Source organism: Dermatophagoides farinae, chromosome 3 (genome assembly GCF_024713945.1).
Source record: "Dermatophagoides farinae isolate YC_2012a chromosome 3, ASM2471394v1, whole genome shotgun sequence".
Taxonomy (NCBI): domain Eukaryota; kingdom Metazoa; phylum Arthropoda; class Arachnida; order Sarcoptiformes; family Pyroglyphidae; genus Dermatophagoides; species Dermatophagoides farinae.
In genome coordinates, this window is record NC_134679.1 from 5,036,922 (window position 1) to 5,063,174 (window position 26,253).

Below are 26,253 nucleotides of genomic sequence, written 5' to 3' on the forward strand. Positions count from 1 at the left end.
GTAATACATTGACATTGGTTTAAAGGTTATTCACCAAAAAATGAACTATTCTGGCACTAATAATGAGCCATATAAAAGCTCATGTGGTTACATTCGTTTCCTTTTTCCTTTTTTTTAAAAGAATGTTTCATTCATTTTTTTCTGTGTGTTTGAAGTGATTCAATTCATTTTAATTGGATGTATGGGAAATTTTTTTTTCTTCCAGTAGCTCTTTTCTATAATAATAGCATATATTTATCTATTTTTCTGGTTTCGAATTTCGAATCATATGTGAATCATTATGGAAAACCGGAAATAAAATCATCTAATTCTAAACACGAAATGAGGTCATTTCACGATCCATATACGATATATATATATTTGGTCATTTATACCATCCGTTATCATGTCATCAATGTTTTATTTGACATGTTGGAATACATAAACATTCTTTACTGATCGGATCCGGTGTCGATATACCATGTCGATCGATCGATTGTTAGAAAAAAAAACTAGTACAGATGGATATATGTACAGAATTCCAAAAATCTTTCATTGTTTTCGGATAGCTTTTTGCTACATGATAATGCTGATAATGATGGCAAACAATACACAATGTGTAATCTCACGCTTTTTTTTCGTTTTGGCTGACTATATATGGTTGAATTCATATTGAATTTTGTGCAAACATTGCATCCACAAACAGAAAAAAAAGAAAAAAAATCATGATGAATGTGCACTTGTTTCACTTTGAACTGAACGGGTATTGAATTTCATTTATAAATAAAAATCCAATATTCTGTTCATATATGAGAATAGAGATCTTAGATTAGTTGAATGGTATTCTTTCTTCTTTTGCTTACTTAGTCATTCAGTCATCAAATCGACAGGATATTAAAAAAAATCTGTAATTTTATCCAACAACAACAACAACAACACCCTCGCAGTGGTGACATCGGCAAAAAAAAACATATGAATGATGCACAGATATTAATATTCAGGATAATTGTTGTTTCTAAAATTGACGTTAAAAACAGAATATTCTTTTATGCATGATGGTTACATCCTACGCTGGAACGATGTTATTTCGAGATAAATGACCTTAGCATTTTTTTTCTTTAATGATAATTGAAATAAACTGTCTGACTCACTAAATTTATTGATTAGATTGATTGAAATTAATTTGGCTACACTGAAAAGATAGCAATTCATCGCCTATTGAATATTCACCTACCATCCATTAATCGATTAATGAATTTAATTGATTTCTTTCTCGTTTTTCTTTCGGTTCTTGATTCCAATTTGTTTTCTTGACTGATTAGGGTGCTTTTCATGAAAATCTGTATATATATGAAATTTGCATTTCATCAGACAATCAAAAAATTTTTTTTATTGATCTTGTGTTACCATGGTTAGGTGTAATATTCCTCTGAGTGTGTGTGTATGTGTGTATGTCCTGTTCGTGAGTATATATACAGAAAAAAAAACTTAATGATTAATTGAGGCAATTATTAATTAATATTTTAAAACATCAAGACAATAACAACAACAATACAAACGAAAAGTCAATGTTCTATTGTTTTCGAAATTTTTTTCTCCTCCTACCATCATAACCATAACCATCTTAAAAATCGTGATGATCCGGTCTTTTCAAGTTTTTTTTATTTTTTATTTTTTGTTGAAAAAAATTTTCATTTTACCTGAATCGATAGACTAAAGTTACAAGTGGTATCCATCTCTCGGTGTTTCAGTTATTAATGATCTTTATCATTTCGGCTATCATCAATTAGTTCATTTGGTTCTTGGACAATAAACAATGTTAATTTTGTTGCTGTTTTTAATTGAAATTTATTAATTACTATTGAACCTCATCATTTACTCTATTTTTTATTGAAAAACAAAAATTTTGTTTTTTTTCCAGAGGCTAGGAACCTTAAACCCTGTGTGTGTGTGTGTGTGTGTAGTTTTTATGTTTTTCGTTTTCGTTTTGTTTCGTTCGTTGGATCGATAAATAAATCCTGGTTACATTTTGTTTTTTTTTTTTTTTGCTTTCTCAATGTTGTCAATGTTTGTATGTGCGTCATAATTTATTACATCAACTTGTATATATATCCATGTCGGTTTTCTTGTTTTTCTACACTGTTGACTTATGAGGAATATATATATAAAGAAAGGTCAAATCCATTGATTCTGTCCTTTTTTCTCTCTCTTTCTCTCGCAATTCAATTTTGGTCATAAATCTTTGCACCGACTAACTCTCTCTCTCTCAAGTTTCTTTTGAAACTTATTCAATATCCGAACTTGTTTAAACCTGGATTCATCATGAACAAAAATTATTATTAAAAAAAAAAAATAAATAAAATTCTTAAGAATCACAATCTAGATGCATAAAAGTTGTTGTCCGCCTACTTTTTTTTTTTACTTGATAAACAGATGACTAGAGCAGTCTTGAAAAAAAATGCTAATTAATTACCATTATCGATGATGACGGTAAATATTTATGAATTTGATATGAAAGAACAAAAAAAAACATGGCCCATTGTTTCATTGTTGTTTGTTGATGAAATTCTTTCCAAAAGATCAGTCAATCAATCTGTTCTGATGTTTTGGCATATGCACATGATACATGATGTTGTTTGCTTGTTAAATAATAGATGAATGAATGAATGAAGGTTATACCGGCCTATATGCATGTGTTTATACCATTATAGCATCACAAAAGCACATAAAGGATTCATTCAACTTTTTTTTTGATTTTTCAGAAATTTTTTTTCTTGAATTTATTAATTATCAAATCATGTACATACTACATATATACACACTTTATGATTCATTGTTTTTTAATTCGTGTATTTTTTTTTTTCTTCGAGAAAAAAAACACCAACAACAACAACAACAACAATGGTCGGAAATTCGTGAGATTTTTTTATTATTATTATTATGAAATTTGATATATGATTAGATACTGTGAATGTCCTGTCGAATGTGCATCATTAGCCTTCAAAACAACAACAATAATTATAACTATATATCCAGGTGTCATATTTTGTTGTCATCTTGATATCTATCCACAGGTGACACATTCAAAATCTTCATATTTTTCTTACACTGCTACTGTGTATGGTAATATTCAATCAAAATATATTAGAAGATTAATTCAAATCAAATTCAACTTTTTTTTTGATTGTCGTTTGTTTTTAGATATCTTTTGCCGATGTACTTATTTGTACAATTAGTTGTTGTTGATGATGATGATGATTCGTAGACACCAATCATTATTTATTCAAGTTAGTTCAATGGCTCATCATCATCATCATCATCATCATCATCATTATTGACATGACATGTGTATATGTATTTTATACAAATTATGTATTTTGCCATGATGAGCCACATAATTCTCTTCTCTTATATTATTGATCTGATCTTTCTGTTTTCTGTTTCTATATTGCTGGTTTTTTTTTTGTAGTAATAGTTACATGGCATTTTAATATGTTGCCTCAACAACAACAAGATAACAACAATTCCGACAATGAAAATGAACGAAAGAAAAAAAAACTCACTAGATAAACTCTATAGGCCAAACAACAAAATATGCCTTACAGCTAAATATTTTTGGTTGTTGTTGTTGCTGAATTTGTTTTTTTTTCAACACATATTATATAACGCATCATTGTCGATTGGTATTCCAGTTGGGGTTGGTGAAGGGCAATGGAGAGAATAGGTAGCCGGTTCTTTCTTTCGAATATTTTTTTTTCTTCATCCAAACAGTCATTTTTTTAAGTATGGACCACACCATCATGAGATAATGATCATAACGATTTTTATCATATAAAATGGAGTGGTTTATCCCGTTTCTATATGTATATGTGTGTGTGTGTGTGTGTGAGTGTGATTGATAGTCAATACTTTTTTTTGTTGTGAATTAGGTCCAAAATATTTATTGGTCCACGCCATTTTCATGTCAACGATCTCTGATAATCAATTCTATTGATTTTGAAATCTAAATTGAATCATTCTCTATGAAATGTGTTCCACCACATTGATTCTATGGTAAAACCTGATAGAATGATTTTTTCTTTCATTCTAATTCTGTTTGTGTGTGGTGTGGTCTATGTTTGCGTGTATGATGATTGAACACTTGAATGAAATAATTAAGGTGAGTCATACACACACACACGCCAACAGGGCCTTAGTTTCACAACCAGCTGGCTCTTGTATTTTTGGATGAATTAATGTATAATGGCCTCTGGTCATTATGGTGAACTTCAAAACAAGTTCATTTGCCCCAGATTTTATTCACATAAGGATTACGTTGTTGTTGTTGTTGTGAACGTCGAACTAAAACTTATACATTTGCCATTCAAATATTATAATAGGCTTATAACATTTTCATCAATAGAAAAAAAATCGAAAACTTATTATTATCGACTAAATGATTGACAAATCATCATCATCATCACCCTTATTACAGAAGAGCGGGTACCATTCTATAAGATAATAATCCGAAATTTTGGAATTTTGGATATTTTTCAGTATTTTTTTTTCATATATAAAATATGAATCGATCCATGCTTGAATGAATGTGAATGTGAAAGTAAAATTTTGGTATGTAATGATGTGTATTTGTCATGTTTGTTGTTGTTGTTGTTGTTGTTGAATAATCCCAACAAAAAATTGATTTTGCTTTTGAAAGATATGTTTTCGGGTGAAAATTTTACAAGTATGTTGTCTACTATTGCACATCTGGTATTCTGGTGGATTTTTTTCCTCATACTCGATCTGCTAGAATCCTGAATCTCGTGACGTGTTTTTTTTTCTGGCTTGTCTTTTTTTTGTGTTTGGTCCGTCCATAAAATTGTTGTCTGACTGACTCCGTTTATTCATTCATTCGTTTGATCAGTCTGTCGTTCGATCGTTAGGATAGATCGACATATAATTTGCACAAAATTTCAATTATACAACATCATTATCATTATCATGGTGGATTGCTCACCAAATTAATCGACAAATCATTATTCATTGCATCATGACATCAATCCAAGCGAAACGAGAATTTGTTTTTTTTCGTTGATTTATCCAAAAAAAGAAAAATTTTTTTTTATTTCTATTGAACTCGATTGTTAATCGATTGTTACATTGTTCATGATTTTTGATTGGTTGTTTGTTTTTTTAATCTCTCTGCAGAACAGCATGACGATTATAATCAGCTCAAAATTAACCAAAATCGATCTGCTGATCAATCAATCAAATAAATCAACGAAAATGCTATGATACCGAACCAATCAATGTCAATCAAGACCAAAAAAAAAACGTTCTGGTTAACCAATTGTTTTACCCACTAACTATAACCAGAACTGGTATATTTCTAATTGTCCCCACCGAAAGCATCATCATCATCATCATCGAATATCGATTCGTTTTGGCATGTCTTGTTATGTGCGGTTGATTTTGATTGATTAAATCGTTTTCAGACGACCGAAAAATAATTGCTACTTATTAACATTCCTATTTGTGTCCAATGTCAAACCTGTCAAAATGATTGATATCTATTGGGTTGAGCCATTCCGGTACAATGTAAAATTATTTATATTTCTTCTTAATTAGTGAGGTTAATTCATATCTGAATATATCATTGTTAAAAGAATATTGAAAAATTATTGATAATGATGGTGAATCAGCTATTATGACTATATATATCTTTAAATTGCCATAAATTTGAACACACGCCCATAAATTATTTTACGGATTGAAATAACACATGGCTCATCCATCCGTGTGTGTCAATTTAATATTGTAAAATTGTCATTTGTCTATTACACACACTGATGATGATGATGATGGAATCCTGGCACGAACATTGTCTACCTTTCTGTCTCTCATCATCAATATCTCATTTATATTTTTTTTTTAATTACCCTCACATAGATTCATTGGTTGTATGGAACAACTAAAAAAAATGATTTCTCAAGAGAATCACTCAATTCTCATTCAATCATATCGAGACATTATATAATAATGTAGATATGAAAACTAGTAATCAAGCTCATTTGTTTCGTGCAAATTTCATGTATGTGTAATCCCAATGTATGCGTGATGATGATGAATGATAACGAATGAAATTATAATGAAATGTTTTAGTATTTTTTTTTCACCAGAAAATTGCCGGTTTCACATTCGAATATAAATAAACTCCGGGATCACACACACACACACACACATACACAGGTATTCACAGGTCGTTATATGATGTTGATGATGACAAATTGAAAGACAAATAAACACTCTATACATTTCTATGTGATTATCTGAATGATTGATATCCGGTTTGTTTAATCTGGCTCATGAATGTATCATGAATAGTTATCATTATATATAATAAAATTGGGCGTATCAAATGTGATGATACACCTGGATAACAAAAAAAAAACCAGAAGCATTTCAACAATTCAATTTACGAATTTTCCATTTGTCATTTTATAGCCATTGTGATTGTTTTATAATTTTTTATTTTTTCGTCGGTTCACATCACGACATTCATGATTTTTTTTAATTTTTTTTTGGCGAATCGATTTGCTTTGAATTTAATCTGATGTCTTAATGCTTGCATTTTTTTTTATTTTGGTAATCGAATAAAAAAAAGTTTTTTACAGTTTGTTCACGAATCGAATTTTTTTTTGTGAAAAAAAAATTTTCTCGAGACTTTGATGAGTTTGTCTCATCATTTTCATGATCGTTTTTTTTTTTTTGTTTAAAACCAAAAGAAAAAACATTGACCGAAATCGAATCATTCTCATTGTGTGTATACAAAAAAAGAGCAATTTCTTGAATGTCCTTGTCTTCTTCTTCTTCTTCTTCTTATTATTATCATCATCATCATCAATGTTAGCCATCACGCAAATGTTTATAATCATGAAAATTGAAATACAATTTGACCATAGGAAAATAATTGGATTACATACACACACACACACACACACACACACAAAGTAGCTATTGATATATATAATGACACATTGAAACGATGAGAAAACAATGGCTCAGATCAGTTCAATCAAAACAGGAACCTAAAACAGCTGCCGCTTGTGAATTTCAAAAAAACAGGGGAAAAAAATTTTCTCATCCCGGTTTATTTCAATTAATTTTGTTTTCCAACAACCATTGCTATCATTTTAGCTACTGATGTTTAACTTGATTTCTTCAAAACAAAAAGATTCGATACGAGACTGATTCGTTTTTTTTTTTTTTTTTGGTTTCCAATTTGAAACACAGAAAAAAATAGATTTGCTGTTTTTTTTGTCGAGGCAAACCTCACAATTGTTAGATGGATAAAAAAAATACAATGGATTTTGGTGGCAAAAAAAGTGGAGAAAAACAAACGTTATATAATGAAGATGATGATGATGATGATGAAATGAAATGGTCACACAGTTTATTTATGTTCTTAACTTATTAACCAAATGACCAAATCGAATTTAATGAACGACGATGATGACGACGACGACGACAATAGAAAAAAATTTCTAAAGAAAATCAGATCAGATCCAATCTGATCTGATCGGATTCAATCCGATCGACTATAGCAATCATCATCATCATCATCCTGTTTGCCATTTAGCTTATAGTTCATCATCATCATCATCAACATTGGGATGCTTTGATCATGAACCAAACCAAACGAAAAAAATAAAACGTACAGTTTCCTTATTCTTCTGCTCGATTTAATCAACAAATCGAATTTTTTTTCTCTTCATATTCCTTCCATTATATTTTTTTTTCAATGATTAGTTTTAGATCCATTTGTTTGGTTTGGTTGTTTTGTTTGTATTTTGGATTTTTTTCTTTTTTTTTTCTTGCCGTTGACCACACGAATGATAAATATAGATAAAAATTGCCCATTTTCAATAAGGTTGATTATATGATGACCAAATAAATATACAATTATTTAATTTGCAATTGCCATGCATTGAAATAAATAAATGAAAATCAATTGATTGATAGATCGATTTTTTTCTTTTTTTTTGAATATGATAGACATATGATTATTGAATCATTTTTGATTGAACAACCAAAAAAAAAAAAAAAACTTTTAAAAGCCTATAATCATTTAGGCAAATATGAAACCATCTAAATGATGATGGTTTGTTTGTGTATATTAAATGTAAAAATTCAAATGAATTTTCAATGAATAACATACACTGATTGTCATTTTTTTTCGACCGGATCATAGGTGAGGTCAGTCAGTCAGTTAATCATTCATTGTTTGATAAGTCAAGTGTGCCTGTCAAGTCAGATCTTTTTTGTGCCATTTGATTAGATCAAATATTGGCAAAAAAATGCCATATTTTTATGTTTTTAGATTTAATTGTACCATTATAATCGATGACAAGCACAAATCAATGGCGATGATGATTATGATGATGATAATGATGATGATTTCATTCCAAAAAAAAAAAAAAAATTCCAATTGTCACCATAATAAATGTAATGATAGCATTTGTATGTGTGATGAGTGAGTAACAAAAAAAAATGATTATCATTATCAGCAATTTTTTTTCTTTGCTCTAGCATAATTTCATTTTGGATCAATAATCCTACTGGAGATCTTGGATCACGCAATCACATATCATATGATGGTGTTAATGTTCAATTACAAATTTTTTTTTATAATTCTAGGCCCACATTTTCATTTGTGTATCTACCAATTTGTTTTCATAGCACGTGCCATAGTCGTTATTATTATTATTATTATTATTGTGTATAAGTGACTGGCCAGTTTTTTTTCTGGAAACAGTAGCAAAGCAATAAAGCCGTTAATTTTTTATTCCCAATCATTTGCTTGGAACGCTTTTCATTATTATTATAAATGAAATGATTGCAATGGATGAAATCTCATCTCATCGACAAATTGTTGTTGATCATCATCAATATAGAAAAAGATTTTGTCGATTGTGATTGAAATTATTTTCCCTCTCTCTCTCTCTCTCTCTGTTTGTTTGTAGATATAGATAAAAAGTGAGTGTGAGATTGTAACCAAAGACCGATTAATCAGCATTTTCATACAGATTCAAAAAAAAAACAGTATAGCCACACACACACACACACAATCTTTTGTTGTTGTTTTTTTATCAAATACAGGCAACAATGAACAGAGAAAGAGAGAGAGAAAAACATCTGTTTCTCGCTCTAGACTCTAGAGTCCCAAAAAAAAAGTTTGTATTTTTTTCTGGTATTGCTCCAGAAACATCTCCAAGAGCTCTCTCTCCCTCTCTAGTTCTTGTTGGTATTTTTTTTATTTTATTATTATTATTATTATCTGGTATCGTAGTTATACCATTCATCCTACATACTCAACCATCATCAATCCGAATGACAAATCATCAATCTTGTTGGTTAGTTGGTTGGTTGGCTGGTTGTTAATACTATTTGGTCTATCGCTGGTATATACTCTCACCATCATCATCATTGTAAGCTGTATATTTGCAATGTTAATCAACGTTGTCTTCATCATCATCATCCAGTGTTTGTTGATCTATCTGATTTGTCTTTTTTTTCCGTTTGTTTTAGCTTTATTCGAAAAAGAAAAAAAAAGGAAATCTCAGTCTCACTAAATACTTGGCTTCAATTGAATTGATATATATGATGAACAAACTTGTTATATTTATTTATTAAGTTGAAAGCCAATAAGATATACAGTTGGTCAAGTTACTATTGAATATATATTCCATTTACTTTTATGTGTGACGAAAATCGGATAGTAAAACCCGATAGCTGGAAAGAGAATAAAAAACCGCCAGACTATGATGTCTTCAATGTCCATTTGATTAATTGTTTTATCTTGATAAATAATATATATAAAGAGAGATCTTTTGCGATTAGTAGATAGTTATTATATATATGGTTACTTCAATATCAATCGATATTGATATTGAACATTAATGATAATTTCAATTTCAATTTTAACAACTACTCGATAATAGATTGAAAATTTCATTTTTGCCAAAAAAAAAAATAAAATAAATCAAAATATTGTTGATGACATCATTGTCAACAATTCAATAACCCAAAAAAATATCGATGATGATATCAATCACATTACACCTTGTGTGTGTATGTGTGTGTGTGTGTGTGTTGAATGAAAACTAATTTTATTTACCGTTACTTTCGTCGTTTTGATCAATATCTAACCTCTATCGGCGTGTTCCCATTGTTTGTGTTTGAGTGTAAATGTTGAATGAAAAATGAAATTTTGAGAAGCAAAAAAAAAAATTAATTTTCAAAATTGCTTTTTTCTCCCTTGTTGTACCATTATAAAATGAATGAATGGAACACATACACACACACACAGTACATCTTGTTCGATTATGGATTGTGTTTCTATTCATGTTATGATAACAAAAATCATCAAAAACATGATATTGTCGATGGATGAAAAATTTTTTTTTTCCATTTTTATCATGTAAAGCTCCGAATAAAGTAAAATAAACTTTTTTTGATTTATATTTGGGCAATTAATTTTATGTTTTTTTTCCTGTTGTTGTTGTTGTTGTTGTCATCACACCTGAATTTTTGTTTCTGCTACCAAAAATCTAACCTGGAATTAACCTTTTGTGTCGTTCATGTTTTATGTATATGTTTAAAAGTGTATTTTTGATTTATTTGGCAGCCGTTGCCGAAATGAAAAGAAAAGAAAACATGAACAGATCTTTTTAAATCAGAGCAATCCATCATAATCATTATCATCATCCACGTTTCGATACCGAAAAAAAACACACACAAATTTTACGGCTGTTTTGATTCATTCAATATTGTGTTGTCATCGATGTTATCCGATTTTTGTGATTGAGATTGAAACTTTTAGATTAGAAAAAAAATGATGATGATGAAAATGAAAATGATTCCTTTTTCAACCTAATTTTAAAAAAATATGAATTTCGGATATGTATTAAGAAAAAAAACTTGAATTCAATCACTAATGGCATTCCTGGGTATTCAAGCTACCAGCTCACAACCCCAAATAGTCTTATTTTTTCTGCTAACATTCAAACGATTCTTGGATTCCATTAACCAATGACCAAAAAAAAGTATAGGTGTGAACTCATCTGTTATGCATATGTCGTTGTTGTTGTTAATGTTTCATTTTCGAGGTAACATGCGTGTTCATCGTTCATCAATGGTCTTTCTCTATTTCTCTCTTTGTATGTGTGTGTGTGGCTGTTATTATTATTTTTTATTATTTGATCAATTTGTCCAGGTTGCAATGCACGAAAGTTTACGTGACCAATGAACATTTTGTTGTTCATTTTTTTCTTTTTATATTCGGTCCATAATTAATCTGTACATTTTTTTCAACATTCACTTTGGATGGAAAAATTTTCCATCAACGATTGCTGGAAAAAAAATTGAAAGGAAAAAACCTGATTCTAAATTGTAGCAAAACAAAAAAAAATTGATGAAATCTTTTTCAAAGAACCACCACATGAATTGATTATTATTGATTGATTCACCCTCACCCCCCCCCCAAATAATTCGTATGGGCTATCGGATGCCGAATCGGAATATTTTGTTTTTTCAATTCATTTCATCAATTTCATCAAAGCGAACCGAATCAATCTAATAAATTGATGACGATGATGACTATAATCGATAATCAACTGATTTATTCGATCAACGAGAGTGAGAAATGAGAACGGAAACAATTTCGTGTTTGATATATTTCACTTACCAGAAAACAAAATGAAAAAAAAACTCATAATAATAATAATGATGATGATGATAATCCAATCATAATTCAATCAATCAAATGTTTTTTTCACATCCATTCTTGCTCTTTCACTAGGCACTTTTGATTCCATTCCATTGCATGTCTCATTGTTTCTTTGTTTGTTTGGTGATTGATTTTGATTTTCAAAAAAAAAAAAAAAAAAAAAAATTAAATTGAATGACCGAGCAATAGAGGGAAAAAAATGAAACCAAATGAAACAATCAAATATTACGTGTGTAATCTTTTCATTTTATATATATTGAATTTGTTCATTGTAATCATTTTTTGTACATGTGATTTTCTAATCCTGATTGATGATTGATATTTTTTTTTTTAATTTTTTGGTGGGCCCTTGTTGTTGTTGTTGTTGAAGTAATTCAACATGTTACGTTATTTATTTATTTATTGAATTAAAATAAAGATTAATTTTCATTTTGTACTTTGTTTTTTTTCCATTTTTTTTCTTTCTTTTTTTTTATGGAACAGTGTAACTGTAACTGGCAATCAAATGCATTCAATGGGACCATTGGGCATCACAATTGGCCATGATAGTCTTAATGTTTGGCAATTGGTAACAGTAGAATTATTATTAACATTTGTTGTTGTGTTCACAACCTATGCAACCATGGATTCGAATCGTAAATCATTCGGTAGTGATGCATTATCCATCGGTATTGCCTATTTGATTGCTTCTTTGACTGGGGTAAGTATTGAGAAAAAAAAAATTGTAGACTTTTAAAATTCTATTCACTTGTTTTTTTATGAAAAAAAGTGTCATGATTGATCGAAACAAATCCTTATAATAGCAAAATAGCAATAGTAAAGTAAAAGAAAAAGTTTTTTTTCTCTTTCTTGTGGCAAACAAGAACGAAAAACGAAAAATCCCAATTGGCAATTGGCGCTAAATCTTAACCAAAAAAAAAAAAACACGTTTACAAATAGATAAAAAAAAATTAGTCGGGCAGATACGCACACACATATATAGAGTTAGTCTTGTTATATAATAAATTCGTCTCGAATGAATTGAAATTTGACAGAACTAATAATTATATCACATCATCATCATTATCATTATCGATCTGTGATTGATATTTTTTTTTTTTTTTTTGAAAAATAATCAATTTTTTCCTACAGAAAAAAAACCATCCACCAAATAGGGCGATGGGCGAGAGAGAATCCCGTCAATTTAAGTTTGTAATGATAATGGTCATCATGATTTCAAGTTCATTTCATTTCAATTATCATTCATTCATGATGATAACTATTGCTAATCCAGAGACATCACTATCTTTTATAATGGCCTTATAAAGCGTTTTGTATGACGTCTATTCGATTGTTGGTTGTTATTTTTTTCCTATGATGATGATATCTATGATTATTGAATGACTTAAAACAAATTAGAACATCATCATCATCATCATCATCATCATCTCGGAATCCATTTCTCTTGGGTGTGATTGCCATTTTTTTTCTTGATTCTTTGTGGTCCATGTACGAAAAAAAATGATCAAAATTGCCATTTCTTTTACCGCCCTCTCGCATAGGAATCGATAACGATAATCGATGAATGAAACCTACGATTTTTTTTTTTGTTTGGTGGCCTAACATTTGATGATGATAATTGAGTGATGATGATGACGACGATAGTGGTGGATAGAACATTCAATTTTCTTGAATATAAAAATATTCAATAAATTCCCATGATAATGTCGATAGAGTGGTGAGTTATAGATAGATTTTTTGCTTTTGTTTTGAACGACACCGGAACTTGAAACACTGTCATTGTATTTGAATCATCATCATCATTTGATGACTGCCATATTTATTGGATGTAATCGATTTTTTTTCCTCCTCACAACTGATATGATTGGCAATCCAAAGAATGGTTGATTCATGTTTTTTTTTTGTAAAGTCAAGTGCAAGTTGAAAAAGAGTGAGAGAGAGAGAGAGAGAGAGAGAGAGAGAGAGAGAGAGAGAGAGAGAGAGAGAGAGAGAGAGAGAGAGAGAGAGAGAGAGAGAGAGAGAGAGAGAGAGAGAGAGAGAGAGAGAGAGAGAGAGAGAGAGAGAGAGAGAGAGAGAGAGAGAGAGCGAAAAAAAAAATTTATTCCATTTCGATTTACTCAGTTGACTTTAGCTTGGTTGGTTGGTTGGTTTGGTGTTGCTTTCAAAATCACATATTGATTGGACACAATCACCATACACACACACAAAGATTGAGTTATAGAATGGATCGATTCTAGAGATATTCTTTTCCCGTATAGAGAAAGAGACATTTTCTACGCGATTCTTTTCTTTTTGCCACATATCACAATTCCTTATTTTCTGTCTGTAATGTATAGAATGTGTGTGAGATTTTTGTCTTCTATTTACCATTTGCTATAGTTATGTTTTGTGTGTTCCACAAATCGATCGCTATCCATCATCATCCACCATGAATATTCACTTTTACTTGAAATTCTTAAACTAGCATTGTATGCATGTCGCAGCTAACAATTTTTTTTTCTAATTCACTTCTTTTGACATGGACAGCAAACATATGATGAAAATAAAATCACAAGTTCATATCTCATTCTTGTTGTTTTTCTTATTTTTTCGGTTTGAATTCTTCTCACACACACACACACACACACACACACACACACACACACACACACACACACACACACACACACACACACACACACACACACACACACACACACACACACACACACACACACACACACACACAGAATATACAGCCTATGATTAGTGTTATCGGAATTGATTTCTCATAACCAAATAAAATAGAGTTATTCCCATTCAGACACATTTTGAAATTATCCTGGTATAACGCCCCTATAAATTCTGGATATTGTTTTGTTTTTTGTTGCTGAAAATGTCAAATAATCATAATTTCGAAATTATTATTATCGTCATTCTTATTATTGTTGTTGTTGTTATTTCTTGGCGCCAAAAAATTGTAACATTATGAAAATATAACACAAGTATCATCTGTTATAACTGTTTAAGAATCTCATATCAAGTGTTTATCAGTTCCAGGAATGTGTTATGTATTTTTGTTTGTGTGTGTATATCACGTGAATGTACAACATACACACACACACACACACCACTGATCATGAGCGATGTTTTGTTTGTTTGTATGTTTTTTTTTGATGAAACAGAATTTGTTTCTCAAAAGAAATTCTTTCAATCGAGAGATGCTTGAATGTCATCATGATGATGATGATCATATTGATTCACAAAGAAGAAAAAAACAGGATTGTCATGCTTGAATGGATTCTAATTGAAAAAAAAAAATTTCTTATTGAATTCATGTGTGTGTGTGTGTGTGAGTCCACAAGAATTTTTTTTTTTGTAATAGAATCCTTTTCACTTTATATGCTTTTTGATACATTTGTGATCGATACAACAAAAATGAGATTTCTTTTTTTTCGAAATTGAAATTGAATTAAGTTGTTGTTGTTGTTGTTGTTGTTATAAAAAAGTGTTTGAAAATTTTTGTTTTCTCTTTCGGAATTGAATTCCATTATTATCATCCTCATCATCATTATCTCTGTATTTATTATCCGTATAATTATTATTACTACCACATTATATACATGATATTGATTTCAAACAAAACCCCAACAAGCGTCCAAGTGTTTCTTTTGTGATATTTGACAAGAAAATTTAAAAAAAAAAATTTTTTCGATTCTTGTTGTCGAATTCGACTTACAAATATGGCTCATTGATTTTTTACAGTGAGGATAGAATATTCCCCTTTTATTTCTCTCTCTCTCTCTCTCTCTCTCTCTCTCTCTCTCTCTCTCTCTCTCTCTCTCTCTCTCTCTCTCTCTCTCTCTCTCTCTCTCTCTCTCTCTCTCTCTCTCTCTCTCTCTCTCTCTCTCTCTCTCTCTCTCTCTCTCTCTCTCTCTCTCTCTCTCTCTCTCTCTCTCTCTCTCTCTCTCTCTCTCTCTCTCTCTCTCTCTCTCTCTCTCTCTCTCTCTCTCTCTCTCTCTCTCTCTCTCTCTCTCTCTCTCTCTCTCTCTCTCTCTCTATTCCTCCTCTTTATTCTCTCTCTCTCTCTCTCTCTCTCTCTCTCTCTCTATTGTCATCATCATCATGATGATCATCACAAACATTGAAATGATGACTATTTGAAGCTGGCTACAATACAATTCAATTCACTTCAATTCTGATCATTGATGAAAGACGACTATAAAAAAAAAGTTGAAACCGAATGTGAACAGTTGGCACACAAACACACACATACACACAAAAGAATTTTTTTTTCTTCTACTTTTGAATTCTGAAAATTGTAATCATCTTCGGCCTAGAAATTTATCCATTTATCATTGAAATGGAGAATATTTCAGTTTTCATTCTTCATTCATTCAATCGTTGTCCAAGTTTATTGTCACTCGGTTATTATCAACCATTTCAAAAGGGACGGACATTTGTTCATCTTTTTTTTTTGACGCCATCAACATTTTTGTCAATTCTTCATTCTTATTATTTTCCTATTACACTAGAATAGAAATCCTTTCATCATCATCATCATGATCAACATCATCAGCCAAATTTTTACAGTAATAATGATCCCAGAATGATGATCATAAAGGTCCTGGCCTTATTTATCCATCATATCATTCCAATGATGATGCTGATGATAGATAGTAACAATAGCATTTCGGATGTCAAAATTCTGGATTGTGGAAAAAATATTTATCTTCATTTTAAAATAATTTTTTTTCCTTTCGTAAAAGTAGTGTAGGGTGATGGAAAAGAAATTCTTTTCAATATTTCCATCTATCTATTACATATTATTTCAGTATTTTTTTTTCGATTCATCGATTGTTTGAAAGGAAAAAATGAATGTATGTGTTTGCGCTTTTACTATAGATAAAACATTTTGTTAAAAATGCTAGTGAAAAATAATGATTTCGATAGATTTTCATCATCGATGATGATCGTGCCTTGTCCTAGTTTGATTCTGTTCTGTTCTGTTTTTTTTTTTTTTTGACGATACAATTAGATCCAACATTAATGGACCGTTTTTTTCTATTGATGCGATTTTTTTTGAATCAAATCGACAAAGTACTATATTAGGCCCATATAATTTACTTTCCAATTAGTGAAACTAAGATTTTTTTTCTTATTTTTTGTTTTGTTTGCCGTTTGTTTCGTTGAAAATGAAAAACTTTTCAAAGATTCAATCAAAGTTTTTTTTCCTTCTTTTTTTTCATTTGAACTTTGATTTGTGATTTCTCATTCTTTGTTGGTACCAATGATTGATATTGATCCAAATGTCTCAGTTTTTGACGTTATTATTATTATTGCCAATGATATTACACACACACACACAAGCACAAAAGTCATCGCCAATAACCATAATTTATAATTCATAACAATAGATTAAGCAGAATAAAAATGAAAAAAAAAATTTAGTTAAAAGTTGAACTGTGAATGAAAATATTGGAATTGAAATTCCAGGCTAAAACTAAATAATGATAAAAAACAAATCGATATTTTGCCACACACCACACACACACACACTCGCATAATGATTGTAAAATATTAATATATTTTTTTCAGAATTTTTTTTTCTCTTCGTTTCATGTTTTGGACATATGCATGATTCTGGAATTCAAACTAATAATAGCTAGATTCCATATTCATATATAGTCAAGACCATATATCGTGGTTGATGATGATGATCACATGAAATATGTGACTCTATTGTTGTATATGCAAATGTGAATATAATTATTTTTTTTTTTTTGCCAAACTATAATGATGATGATCATTTAATCGAACACCATTACCATGTATGTGTGTGTGTGTAGAATTTTTTTTTTTTTTTTTTTTTTTTGGTTTTTCCATTGATTTTCTTTTCTTTTTTTTTGGTTAAAAAAATTATTTAATCAATATATTTTTGGTGACTTTATTTTTTCCGGGTTCATGATAAAAAAAAAATCTGTTGGACAAAAACATCCAAGCAGACAAATTTACCAATTTTTTTTCTCATAATGTTTGACAATAATTGGTGAGTGGGTGTGTTGACTATTCAAGTCCATATATATTTTTCATATAAATTAACTGTATCATTTCATTTGATAATGGTGTTGATGGTGGTCCGGGCATGAAATGAATTTTTTTTTTCATTTGAAAATAATTAATGAATCCACCACATGAAACATACATACCCCGCCCTTATAATACCATACCGTAGCAATGAATCGGAAACCCATATCCATAGTGATGGGGAGTGATCAAAAAAAAAATTTCACCACCTCCATATACCATCATCATCATCATCATTATAATCATAAAGTTCTGGTTTTGAACCTCATTCATTCATTTTTGCTTTTGACCATTCTCTATTTATTATGATGAAGACATTGGCACCAGAATTCATTATTCATTCTGGTATTTTGTCGTTGTTGTTGTTGTTGAAGACTTATGAACTTTGTTGCCATACTATACGAAAATTCCGGATTCCAAAACAGAAATCTGAAATGTGATGAGAAAATTTCCTTCTGTTTTTTTTTTCTTTCTTTTTCTATTAATACATAACATTCATAAGGTGTGTTTCGAAAAAAAAATCAAAAGATTAATGAATTTTTATTGTTTCATAAATTGCCCTGAATCATTTTACATCTAAATTATGTCCATAATGACGATGATGATGATTAACCAATGAAAAGCATTGAATGAAAGAAAAAAAATTTGTTTGAATTACAGACACACACACACACACACACAGTACATACAATGTAAAGATTCAACCTTTGTGTGTGATGGTAAGACAATATTTCAATTGAAACATTGCCCATCATTAACATGTTTCTTTGATCAAATTTTTTTTTTTTTTTTTTTTTGATCGAAAAGGTATGGACGACCAATTTTTTTTTTTTTTTTTTGGTAGTTCAACTCTTCAATTACAGCAAGTAGCTAATTGGCTATATTTTTTTATTGTTGTTGTTGTTGTTGATAATAAACAATTCCATTTCCTTCCTGTGTGTGTGTGTGTGTTTGTCAGATTTATTTGAAAACTTTTGATTTTTGTTTTCTCTTTGTTTGCCTCAAGCATTACCATGTTACAGGGATGATTATTATCCATAATAATGATGATCATTGTTGAACTCAATGGATCGGTAGTAATTATCGATATAATAAAAACAAAAACAAAAAAAATGGAATCTACAGAAGCGATTCTCGTCTGCAAAAAAAAAACGTTTTAACGACATAAACAATCCAATAAACAATGGAGGAAAAATGGTTAATTACAGCAATCAATTCGACAAAACAAAACAAAAAAGCCAGAGATTCATTTTTCTCCCTCTCTCTCTCTCTCTCTCTGTGTGTGTGTGTGTGTGATTCTCATTATCGATATGGTTTATTTTCCAATCATTGGTCATTTCTTTCTTTTTGCACAGCAATCGAACATTGACATTGTTGTTGTAAATAGGTTGGATAGCCAGCATATTATTTTGACATTAATTACCGACAATTTACTGTCTATTATTATTATTATTATTGAATGGAAACGATATAAAGATGTATGAATCGTAAAGAATCATTCATTGAAACAAATTCAGCCCATTTTTGTTAACAATAATCATTATTTTTTGTATGTGCATGTCGTATTCGATGTATCAAAACGAATATATTCGAAAAGATCGAGTGTCACACCCACACATGTCAAATACAGACAAAAAAGAGAGAACTGTTTGGTTCCGTTATTTTTTTTCTATCATTCTATCTTGTTATATTTTTGGGATTTTTTTTAGCTTGTTTTTGTTGTTGTTATTGTTGTTGCTGTTGTTGTTGATCATGATGCTCAGATATAGAAAGATGAATCCCTGCAGAGTTCATCTCTTGATTCAACAACAACATATATACGTAACGATTGGAATTTGAAGATGTGTTTGTTTGGGTGTTTGTGCACGAACCAACAAACGTTGTTGATCCAAAAGTAAAAGAAAAAAAAAACAAAAATTTTGTTTTCCGTGATAGTTTTGAATATAAATAGTAAAAGAAAAAAAGAATATATATCCCCATTATTATGTATCCATAAAAGGAATCATTTCGACCTGCCATTGCTTTGAAATTTTTTTTTCTCTCTCTCTCTCCCTTCCTGTTTTCTTTTTCTTTGCCAATATATGGAATTCTTCTTTCCCTAAAGCAGAGAGATTGTTTTCAATTTATTTTCATTTTTTTTTCACCGTCATCATCAACATGAAGAAATGAATAAATAGATGGATTCTTTTTTTGAGGTTTCAGGTTACACCTACTTTGAAAAATATAAATTGAAGATGAGTTTGACGTTGGTAACAAAAAAAAAAAAAAAAAAGTTCGATAGCGAAACATAAGGCTTTTGATTTCGGTAATATGTGTGGATGATAATAATTTTGTCAATGGTGAAAGCACAACAAACATTTCAATCAATTGATGGGCCATAATATATTTTTTGTCACAGTGTAGTTTTGTGCTGACTTGATGGTAAACTATTGTAATGATAATAACAATATATATATCCAATGGAAAAAAAATCAACATATATTCTTGTTTGATCATTATGATGATGATGATGATGATTATGTTGTGAAAACATTCTTGTTGTTTTCGTTGTTGTTATATATATATTGCACTTCACATCAATAGTGAATGATGATGGACATGGAAAGAATCCAAATAACCGGAGATATGTACTGTATGTACAAATGAAACCAATTCAATTCAATCCACACAATACACAATTGAATGTATGGTTGAAATGTTGGTATGTGTCTGTGTTTTAATGTTTTTCAATTCCTTTTACGTTGTTATGTATGCATGTACGTTACATACATACATACATTTATAACGTACCCATTAATAGAAACCGATTGACAAATGTTTGGTGATAAATTAAGTTATAATAATAATAACTATTTACTACTTTTATATACGATACAATCGACGACAACAAACGACTGCAAAAAAAAGAAAAGAAAAAATTTCTGTCTGCTTGTTGTTTGTTTCTTATTGCTGTTGTTGTTGTTGTTGTTTGGAACGGATGTTTGTAACAATAATAATAATAATAACAACAAGCCAATCTCATCCATGTGTGTGTGTGTGTGTGTCTGTGTCTGCATTTGACTGTGAGCCGTGAATTATGATTGGCCATTATAATGAAGACAAATAAGAACACATTGTCGCTCCAAAAGAATTTATAACATGATACCAAAATTTTCATTCTCTTTTTTGTTGTTGTTGTTACTTGTTTCATTCTTGATGATGATGATGGTGAGAATAATAAATTTTTTCTGCAATTTTTTTTTTCTTTTTTTCTTTACAAATAGTTACCGGCAAGTGGTGCCTCCATGAATCCAGCAAGAACATTGGGTCCAGCATTTGTTATGAATCGATGGCAACATCATTGGGTGAGTGTATATTGTCGAATATTTATTCATTTTTTTTCTTATTTGTCTACTATTACATTGAGTAAGAAAAGTAAAAATATGCAAAACACATATAAACCCGCATGGCTCCAATTTTGATTCCATTCAGAATATTATATTTGTATTATTTTGTACAAGAATCCGTTATCAGGCATAGTTTTTAGTTTTATTTTATTTTTTTTTTTGTCACATAAACCAACATAATTCAGAATATTGAATTCAACGAACATTAAAGGTCCATTTTTGCTTAATAATAATAACAACAACAACAACAAAAAATGCCTTGAATCATTTACTACAATATAAATGTATCCAATCCATAATGATAATATAAAGATATGTCCTATGTGCATTGTTGATTTTTTGCCTAGTTTTTTTTCATTTGATCGACAAAGATGAATAGTTCCGATAACTAACAAACCAAGCTTTTATATTGTCAAAATATTCACCATTATCATCTGGATGGACTTTGGATCATGAAACCGTCATTATTGCCTTTATCTGGTTTGCTTGTGTTTGTGTGTGTGTGTGTGTGTGTGTATATGGGATAGATTTTTTGGTTTTGCAAAATACTAGATTGTGAATAACTTCCATTCATTCATTCATTCATTCATTCATTATCTCTCTGCCTTTGTGCATGTTGAATCTTAGATTCTGTTGATGCTGCTGCTGCTGCTATAGTAGTGTCGATGGTAAATGACCACCAACTGTCACCCACACCACTTGGTATGATGGGTATTATGGCCATATACTTGGTTCCTAAGATCTTTAGCCATTCATCTATAGAAGAAAACTTTTGGTTGCCTGGTCGTATAACATCACATGAACCAAATTCTCAATAGCGTTAACCAAAAAAGCCTCGCCAGTTTGATGCATCATTTAACATTTGTGTTTAGTCGTCGGAAATAAACATTCGTTTTTCTATTTTTTTTTCTTTTTGCTTTATGTCTACAAACGTAAGAGAGAGAGAGAGAAAAATCTTGAAAAGATTCTCGGTAGAAACAAAACAAAAAAAGTTGATCAAGAAAAAAAAACACGCTAATACAATCGGGACCAACCAAACATCCTCAATGGTGGTTCTCTGTGTTGAATCTTAGCTTTTTACAATATACACTTTAAACACACACACACAGAAAACACATTATTTGTATTTTCACAGATTATTTAACTTTTTTTTTCTCTTTATCCATTCATTTGTATGGAATTTGTTGTTTTTTAGTTTACTAGAATTTTAAATCATTGTTAGTTAATTCATGAAGGCAAAGAATCGGTTTTTATTTGTTTGACTTTTTTTTGTTGCTGGTGGATTTTTTCAACATTCATGATCTTTTTTTCCAGACGGTATTCTGTTATTATGTGGATGAATGAATCTGATGAAATTTAAATGAAAAAAAGAATGATCAATTATTATTCGTTGTTCATCTCCAACCATATTACCTGATGATCAATCGATTATTTATTAATGACTTAATTGTTTCTTATTCATTATTATCTATCTATAGGTTTATTGGGCTGGACCAATATCTGGAGCAGTGATTGCAGCCATTATTTATGAATTCATATTCGATACGTCTAGGCGTGGTATACCTTCATCATCATCGATCCATAGTTTTAATCATCAACAACAACAATTGACACAATATCAACAAGCATCCTATCTTCATCATCGTTCGGCTGCTGGTCCTGGTACCATCAGTGGTGTTGGTGGTAAATCTTCATTTTTTCAAGATCATTTTGATTTTGATCTTGAACGTGGTAAGTTTTCATTCTATTCATTTTTTATTCATTTATTCATTTTCAATAGCCAAACAACAACAACAAACAAATTCAAGATCAAAGAACTTTCATAGAAAATCATTATACTTATCATCATGCCATTATGATCGACAACAATTATTTCGCTGATGCTTATAATCTATGATCTCTGATCATCAGAACGGAACTAAATTATTATTATTTTTTTTCACCATGATCAATGCATAATTCATTCTGATGAAATGAAAAAAGATTATCGTTGTTTGTCTGTTTTTGCCACTGTTCGATGCAATCATGCTACTGGTCAGTGCTTATTATCATTAATGATTGAATAGCCCGTCATTTCTCATTACATGATACATGGATCTTGATGAATGTTGTTTTCCATTCAAACAAAACAAAAAAAAAATTGAATTTTAATTTCCATAATTCTCGTTACTAATGATGACGATGATAATCATGGTTGTTTCTCGCATCATCACAAACATTTAGGCATGTAGTAGTAGTAATTTGAATTAATTCACAAAAAAAAACATGAAAGAAATTTATCATTTACGCTGCTAAACGGTGATGTTGATGGTCTTTCTGGTTCGGTGGAATCCATGTAATTTCCTGCCCAAATGCTGATGTTTGTTGTTGTCCTAATTTTAGATTCAAAAAAAAAATTTTTCATAATTTCCCTCTCTTTGTTTGTGTGTGTATATGTTTAAAACAACGATTAAATTTAATTGACCGTTTGGAGGAAAAAAAACATGGTCCAAAGAATTACATTATTGTGTGATTTGAATATGAAATTCTAGTCTTTTTATTCATCCATATAAACTAAAAACAAAACAAAAAAATGAACAATTAAGCCAAATATATAAACGAATCAGGGTCTAGCTCTTTTTCTTTATACATTTGTACATCATACTGATTAAATTTTCACCATTTATGTTTATCTGTGTATTTGTTTATGTGTGTGTGTGTGATTCATTTATGTTTCATTACAAAATAGCCGTTTTTATTTTTGTTTGTCTTTTTTTTATAGTTGTTGTTTTGTTGTATTGTATAGTAGTAATTTTGTTTAATGTCAACTAGGCCCCTTATAATAATCATTAGGCTAGGTCGATTGTTTTGACTATATGTATCTGTGTCTGGTCTTTTTTTTTGTCTAATGATGATTATGGCCCAATGATGGCTGCTGTAATAGAGAAATAGAGAGAAAGAGAAAACAAAAACCAATGCCATTATTATCACCGAATGGTTATGATGATGATGATGATGGTAATGACCAGTAGGATGGAGGGGAGGAGTCTGGTACCTAATTGATGATGGAATATCTATATATTTTTGGCACCAATTATCATCATCTAATACATAAACATGTTTCAATGTTTTTTTTTTTGGGGACCATCATAATAATAATGATGATGATGATGATCAAGAAAATTGCCAAGACGTTTTTGCTTTTCTTTTTTTCACCGGAATATATTTCGTTCAATTTGAAACTGAATGATCAAAGTATCTTAACAATCATCATGATAAAAAGATGACCATCATCATCATAATCACAATTAGTTTACGTTAATACAAATGTGTTAGCCAGTGTGTGTGTGTGTGTATGTGTGTGTGAAAAAAAAAGATTATTTAGGTTTCTAATTAGCATAAATTTTCAATTCCAAATTATCACCACAGAACTCGAAATTCTTTTTTGCTTGCTTACTTGATTGTTGTTGTTGTTGTCGTCGTCGTCGTCATCATTTGAAATTAGCTCATTTTCGCGAAATCCTTTTCGAAATTTTTTTCTAGTCCATTGGGTGAAAATTTTCTTTCTTAGTTTGTTGAGAATAAAATTTCATTTTTTTTTCTCAACAACAACAACAATCATTGAGTTGACGATGGCCTATCATGATGATGATGATGATCATCATCATCATCATCTTCAAAGATCGTGGGTCGTAAAAAACAAGATGTTGACTGTGTAATTTCCGCGCTTATTTTTTTTTTTACTTGAATTCATTTGGAAAAATGAATTTCTTTATCATCATTATCGTTATCAAGATGGTCATGGTTTGAATTATGAATAAATATAATTATTATTATATAACCATCATCATAATCATGATGATGATGATGAACGTAATTATCATCATCATCATCATCCACCAACAAATTTCATGGCTAATGTCCATCTTTTTTTTTTGAATACTTTATGATGATCAATGAAACCATTTTGAGATCGATGGATAAGTGTGTCCATATTATTGCTGCTGCTGCTGTATTTTAACTTCTGTTATATTGTATGCTACTACTTGTATTACATAATAATTACAAATATTAAGGAATCCAATGTCCATCACATCGATATGTTTTTTATGTTTAGATTTGTTTATGTGTGTAATCACCTTGGGATCTGAAATTCTTTTATATAAAGTTTATTGATGGAATTTGTTTTTGTTTGCGTGTATATCTCATCTCATACAATTTTAAAATGTCAGAATTTGAAATTCTAATTTTTTTAAAATTTCACTTTCAGATATGATGAGAAATTTTATTCTCTTTTTTGGGTTGTCAACTATGATAACGGTTTCAAAATGAACAAGTGTTTGGATGGAATCAGAAAAAAACAAATTTAAAGTTTTTTTTTTAGACCATTATGAGGTCATTGAAATTCTAATATGATTCAATGATGATGTTTTGAAGTGATGGTCTATTGAAATCCCAAACGTGTTCAAGCATCGATTACATTTGATTGCTTGTTATGTTTGTCTTTCGGATGATGAACTTTGACATCCAATCATGTTGATGTGGATGGTGATTCCCTTTTTTTTAAATGCTGATTTTGTTATTCAATAAAATGTTCAAGTAAAGAAATATCAAAAAAAAAAATGAAAGAAAATTCTACAATGTAAGTGTCTCTTAAGAGTATATTCTTATATATTCGAAACGAAAATCCGATTAAAAGAAAATATTCATAAAAGAAGACACACAGGACTATTGAAGTTTGAAAGTGTCCTTTATGTGTGTGTGTGTGTCTATTCTCTCCATTGTGAGATTATAAATGAGTGAATGAAAATTTTTCTTTGTTCATCATCATTATTCATCAATGATGATGATGATGATGAACAACAGACCAAGTATCTCAATCGAATTGCTATGCTCATCATCATCATTATGATGATGACAACGATTAAATTTTCATTTTTTTTTTCTTGTTATCTGGTTTAATTCTTTTCATTTCTTTCGATTCTGTGTCCTACCTTTTTTTCCTTCTAATCGAGCAAATTCCATCACCATCATCAGCAATTTTAGCAAAAGTGCAACCAATCGAATTCGATGATG

General features: G+C 30.0%; 1 protein-coding gene across 3 annotated transcripts in view; it reads left to right on the forward strand.

Annotated features, from left to right (window-relative positions):
• The window catches only part of LOC124494471 (uncharacterized), a 53,272-nt gene that overhangs the window by 23,255 nt on the left and 3,764 nt on the right, over positions 1–26,253 (forward strand). For all 3 annotated transcript variants that reach the window (XM_075728978.1, XM_075728979.1, XM_075728980.1), the window contains exons 3-5: positions 12,230–12,446; positions 21,076–21,156; positions 22,677–22,929. In XM_075728978.1, coding sequence (XP_075585093.1) covers positions 12,230–12,446; positions 21,076–21,156; positions 22,677–22,929 — 551 coding nt within the window. The remainder of the gene's footprint in view (positions 1–12,229; positions 12,447–21,075; positions 21,157–22,676; positions 22,930–26,253) is intronic.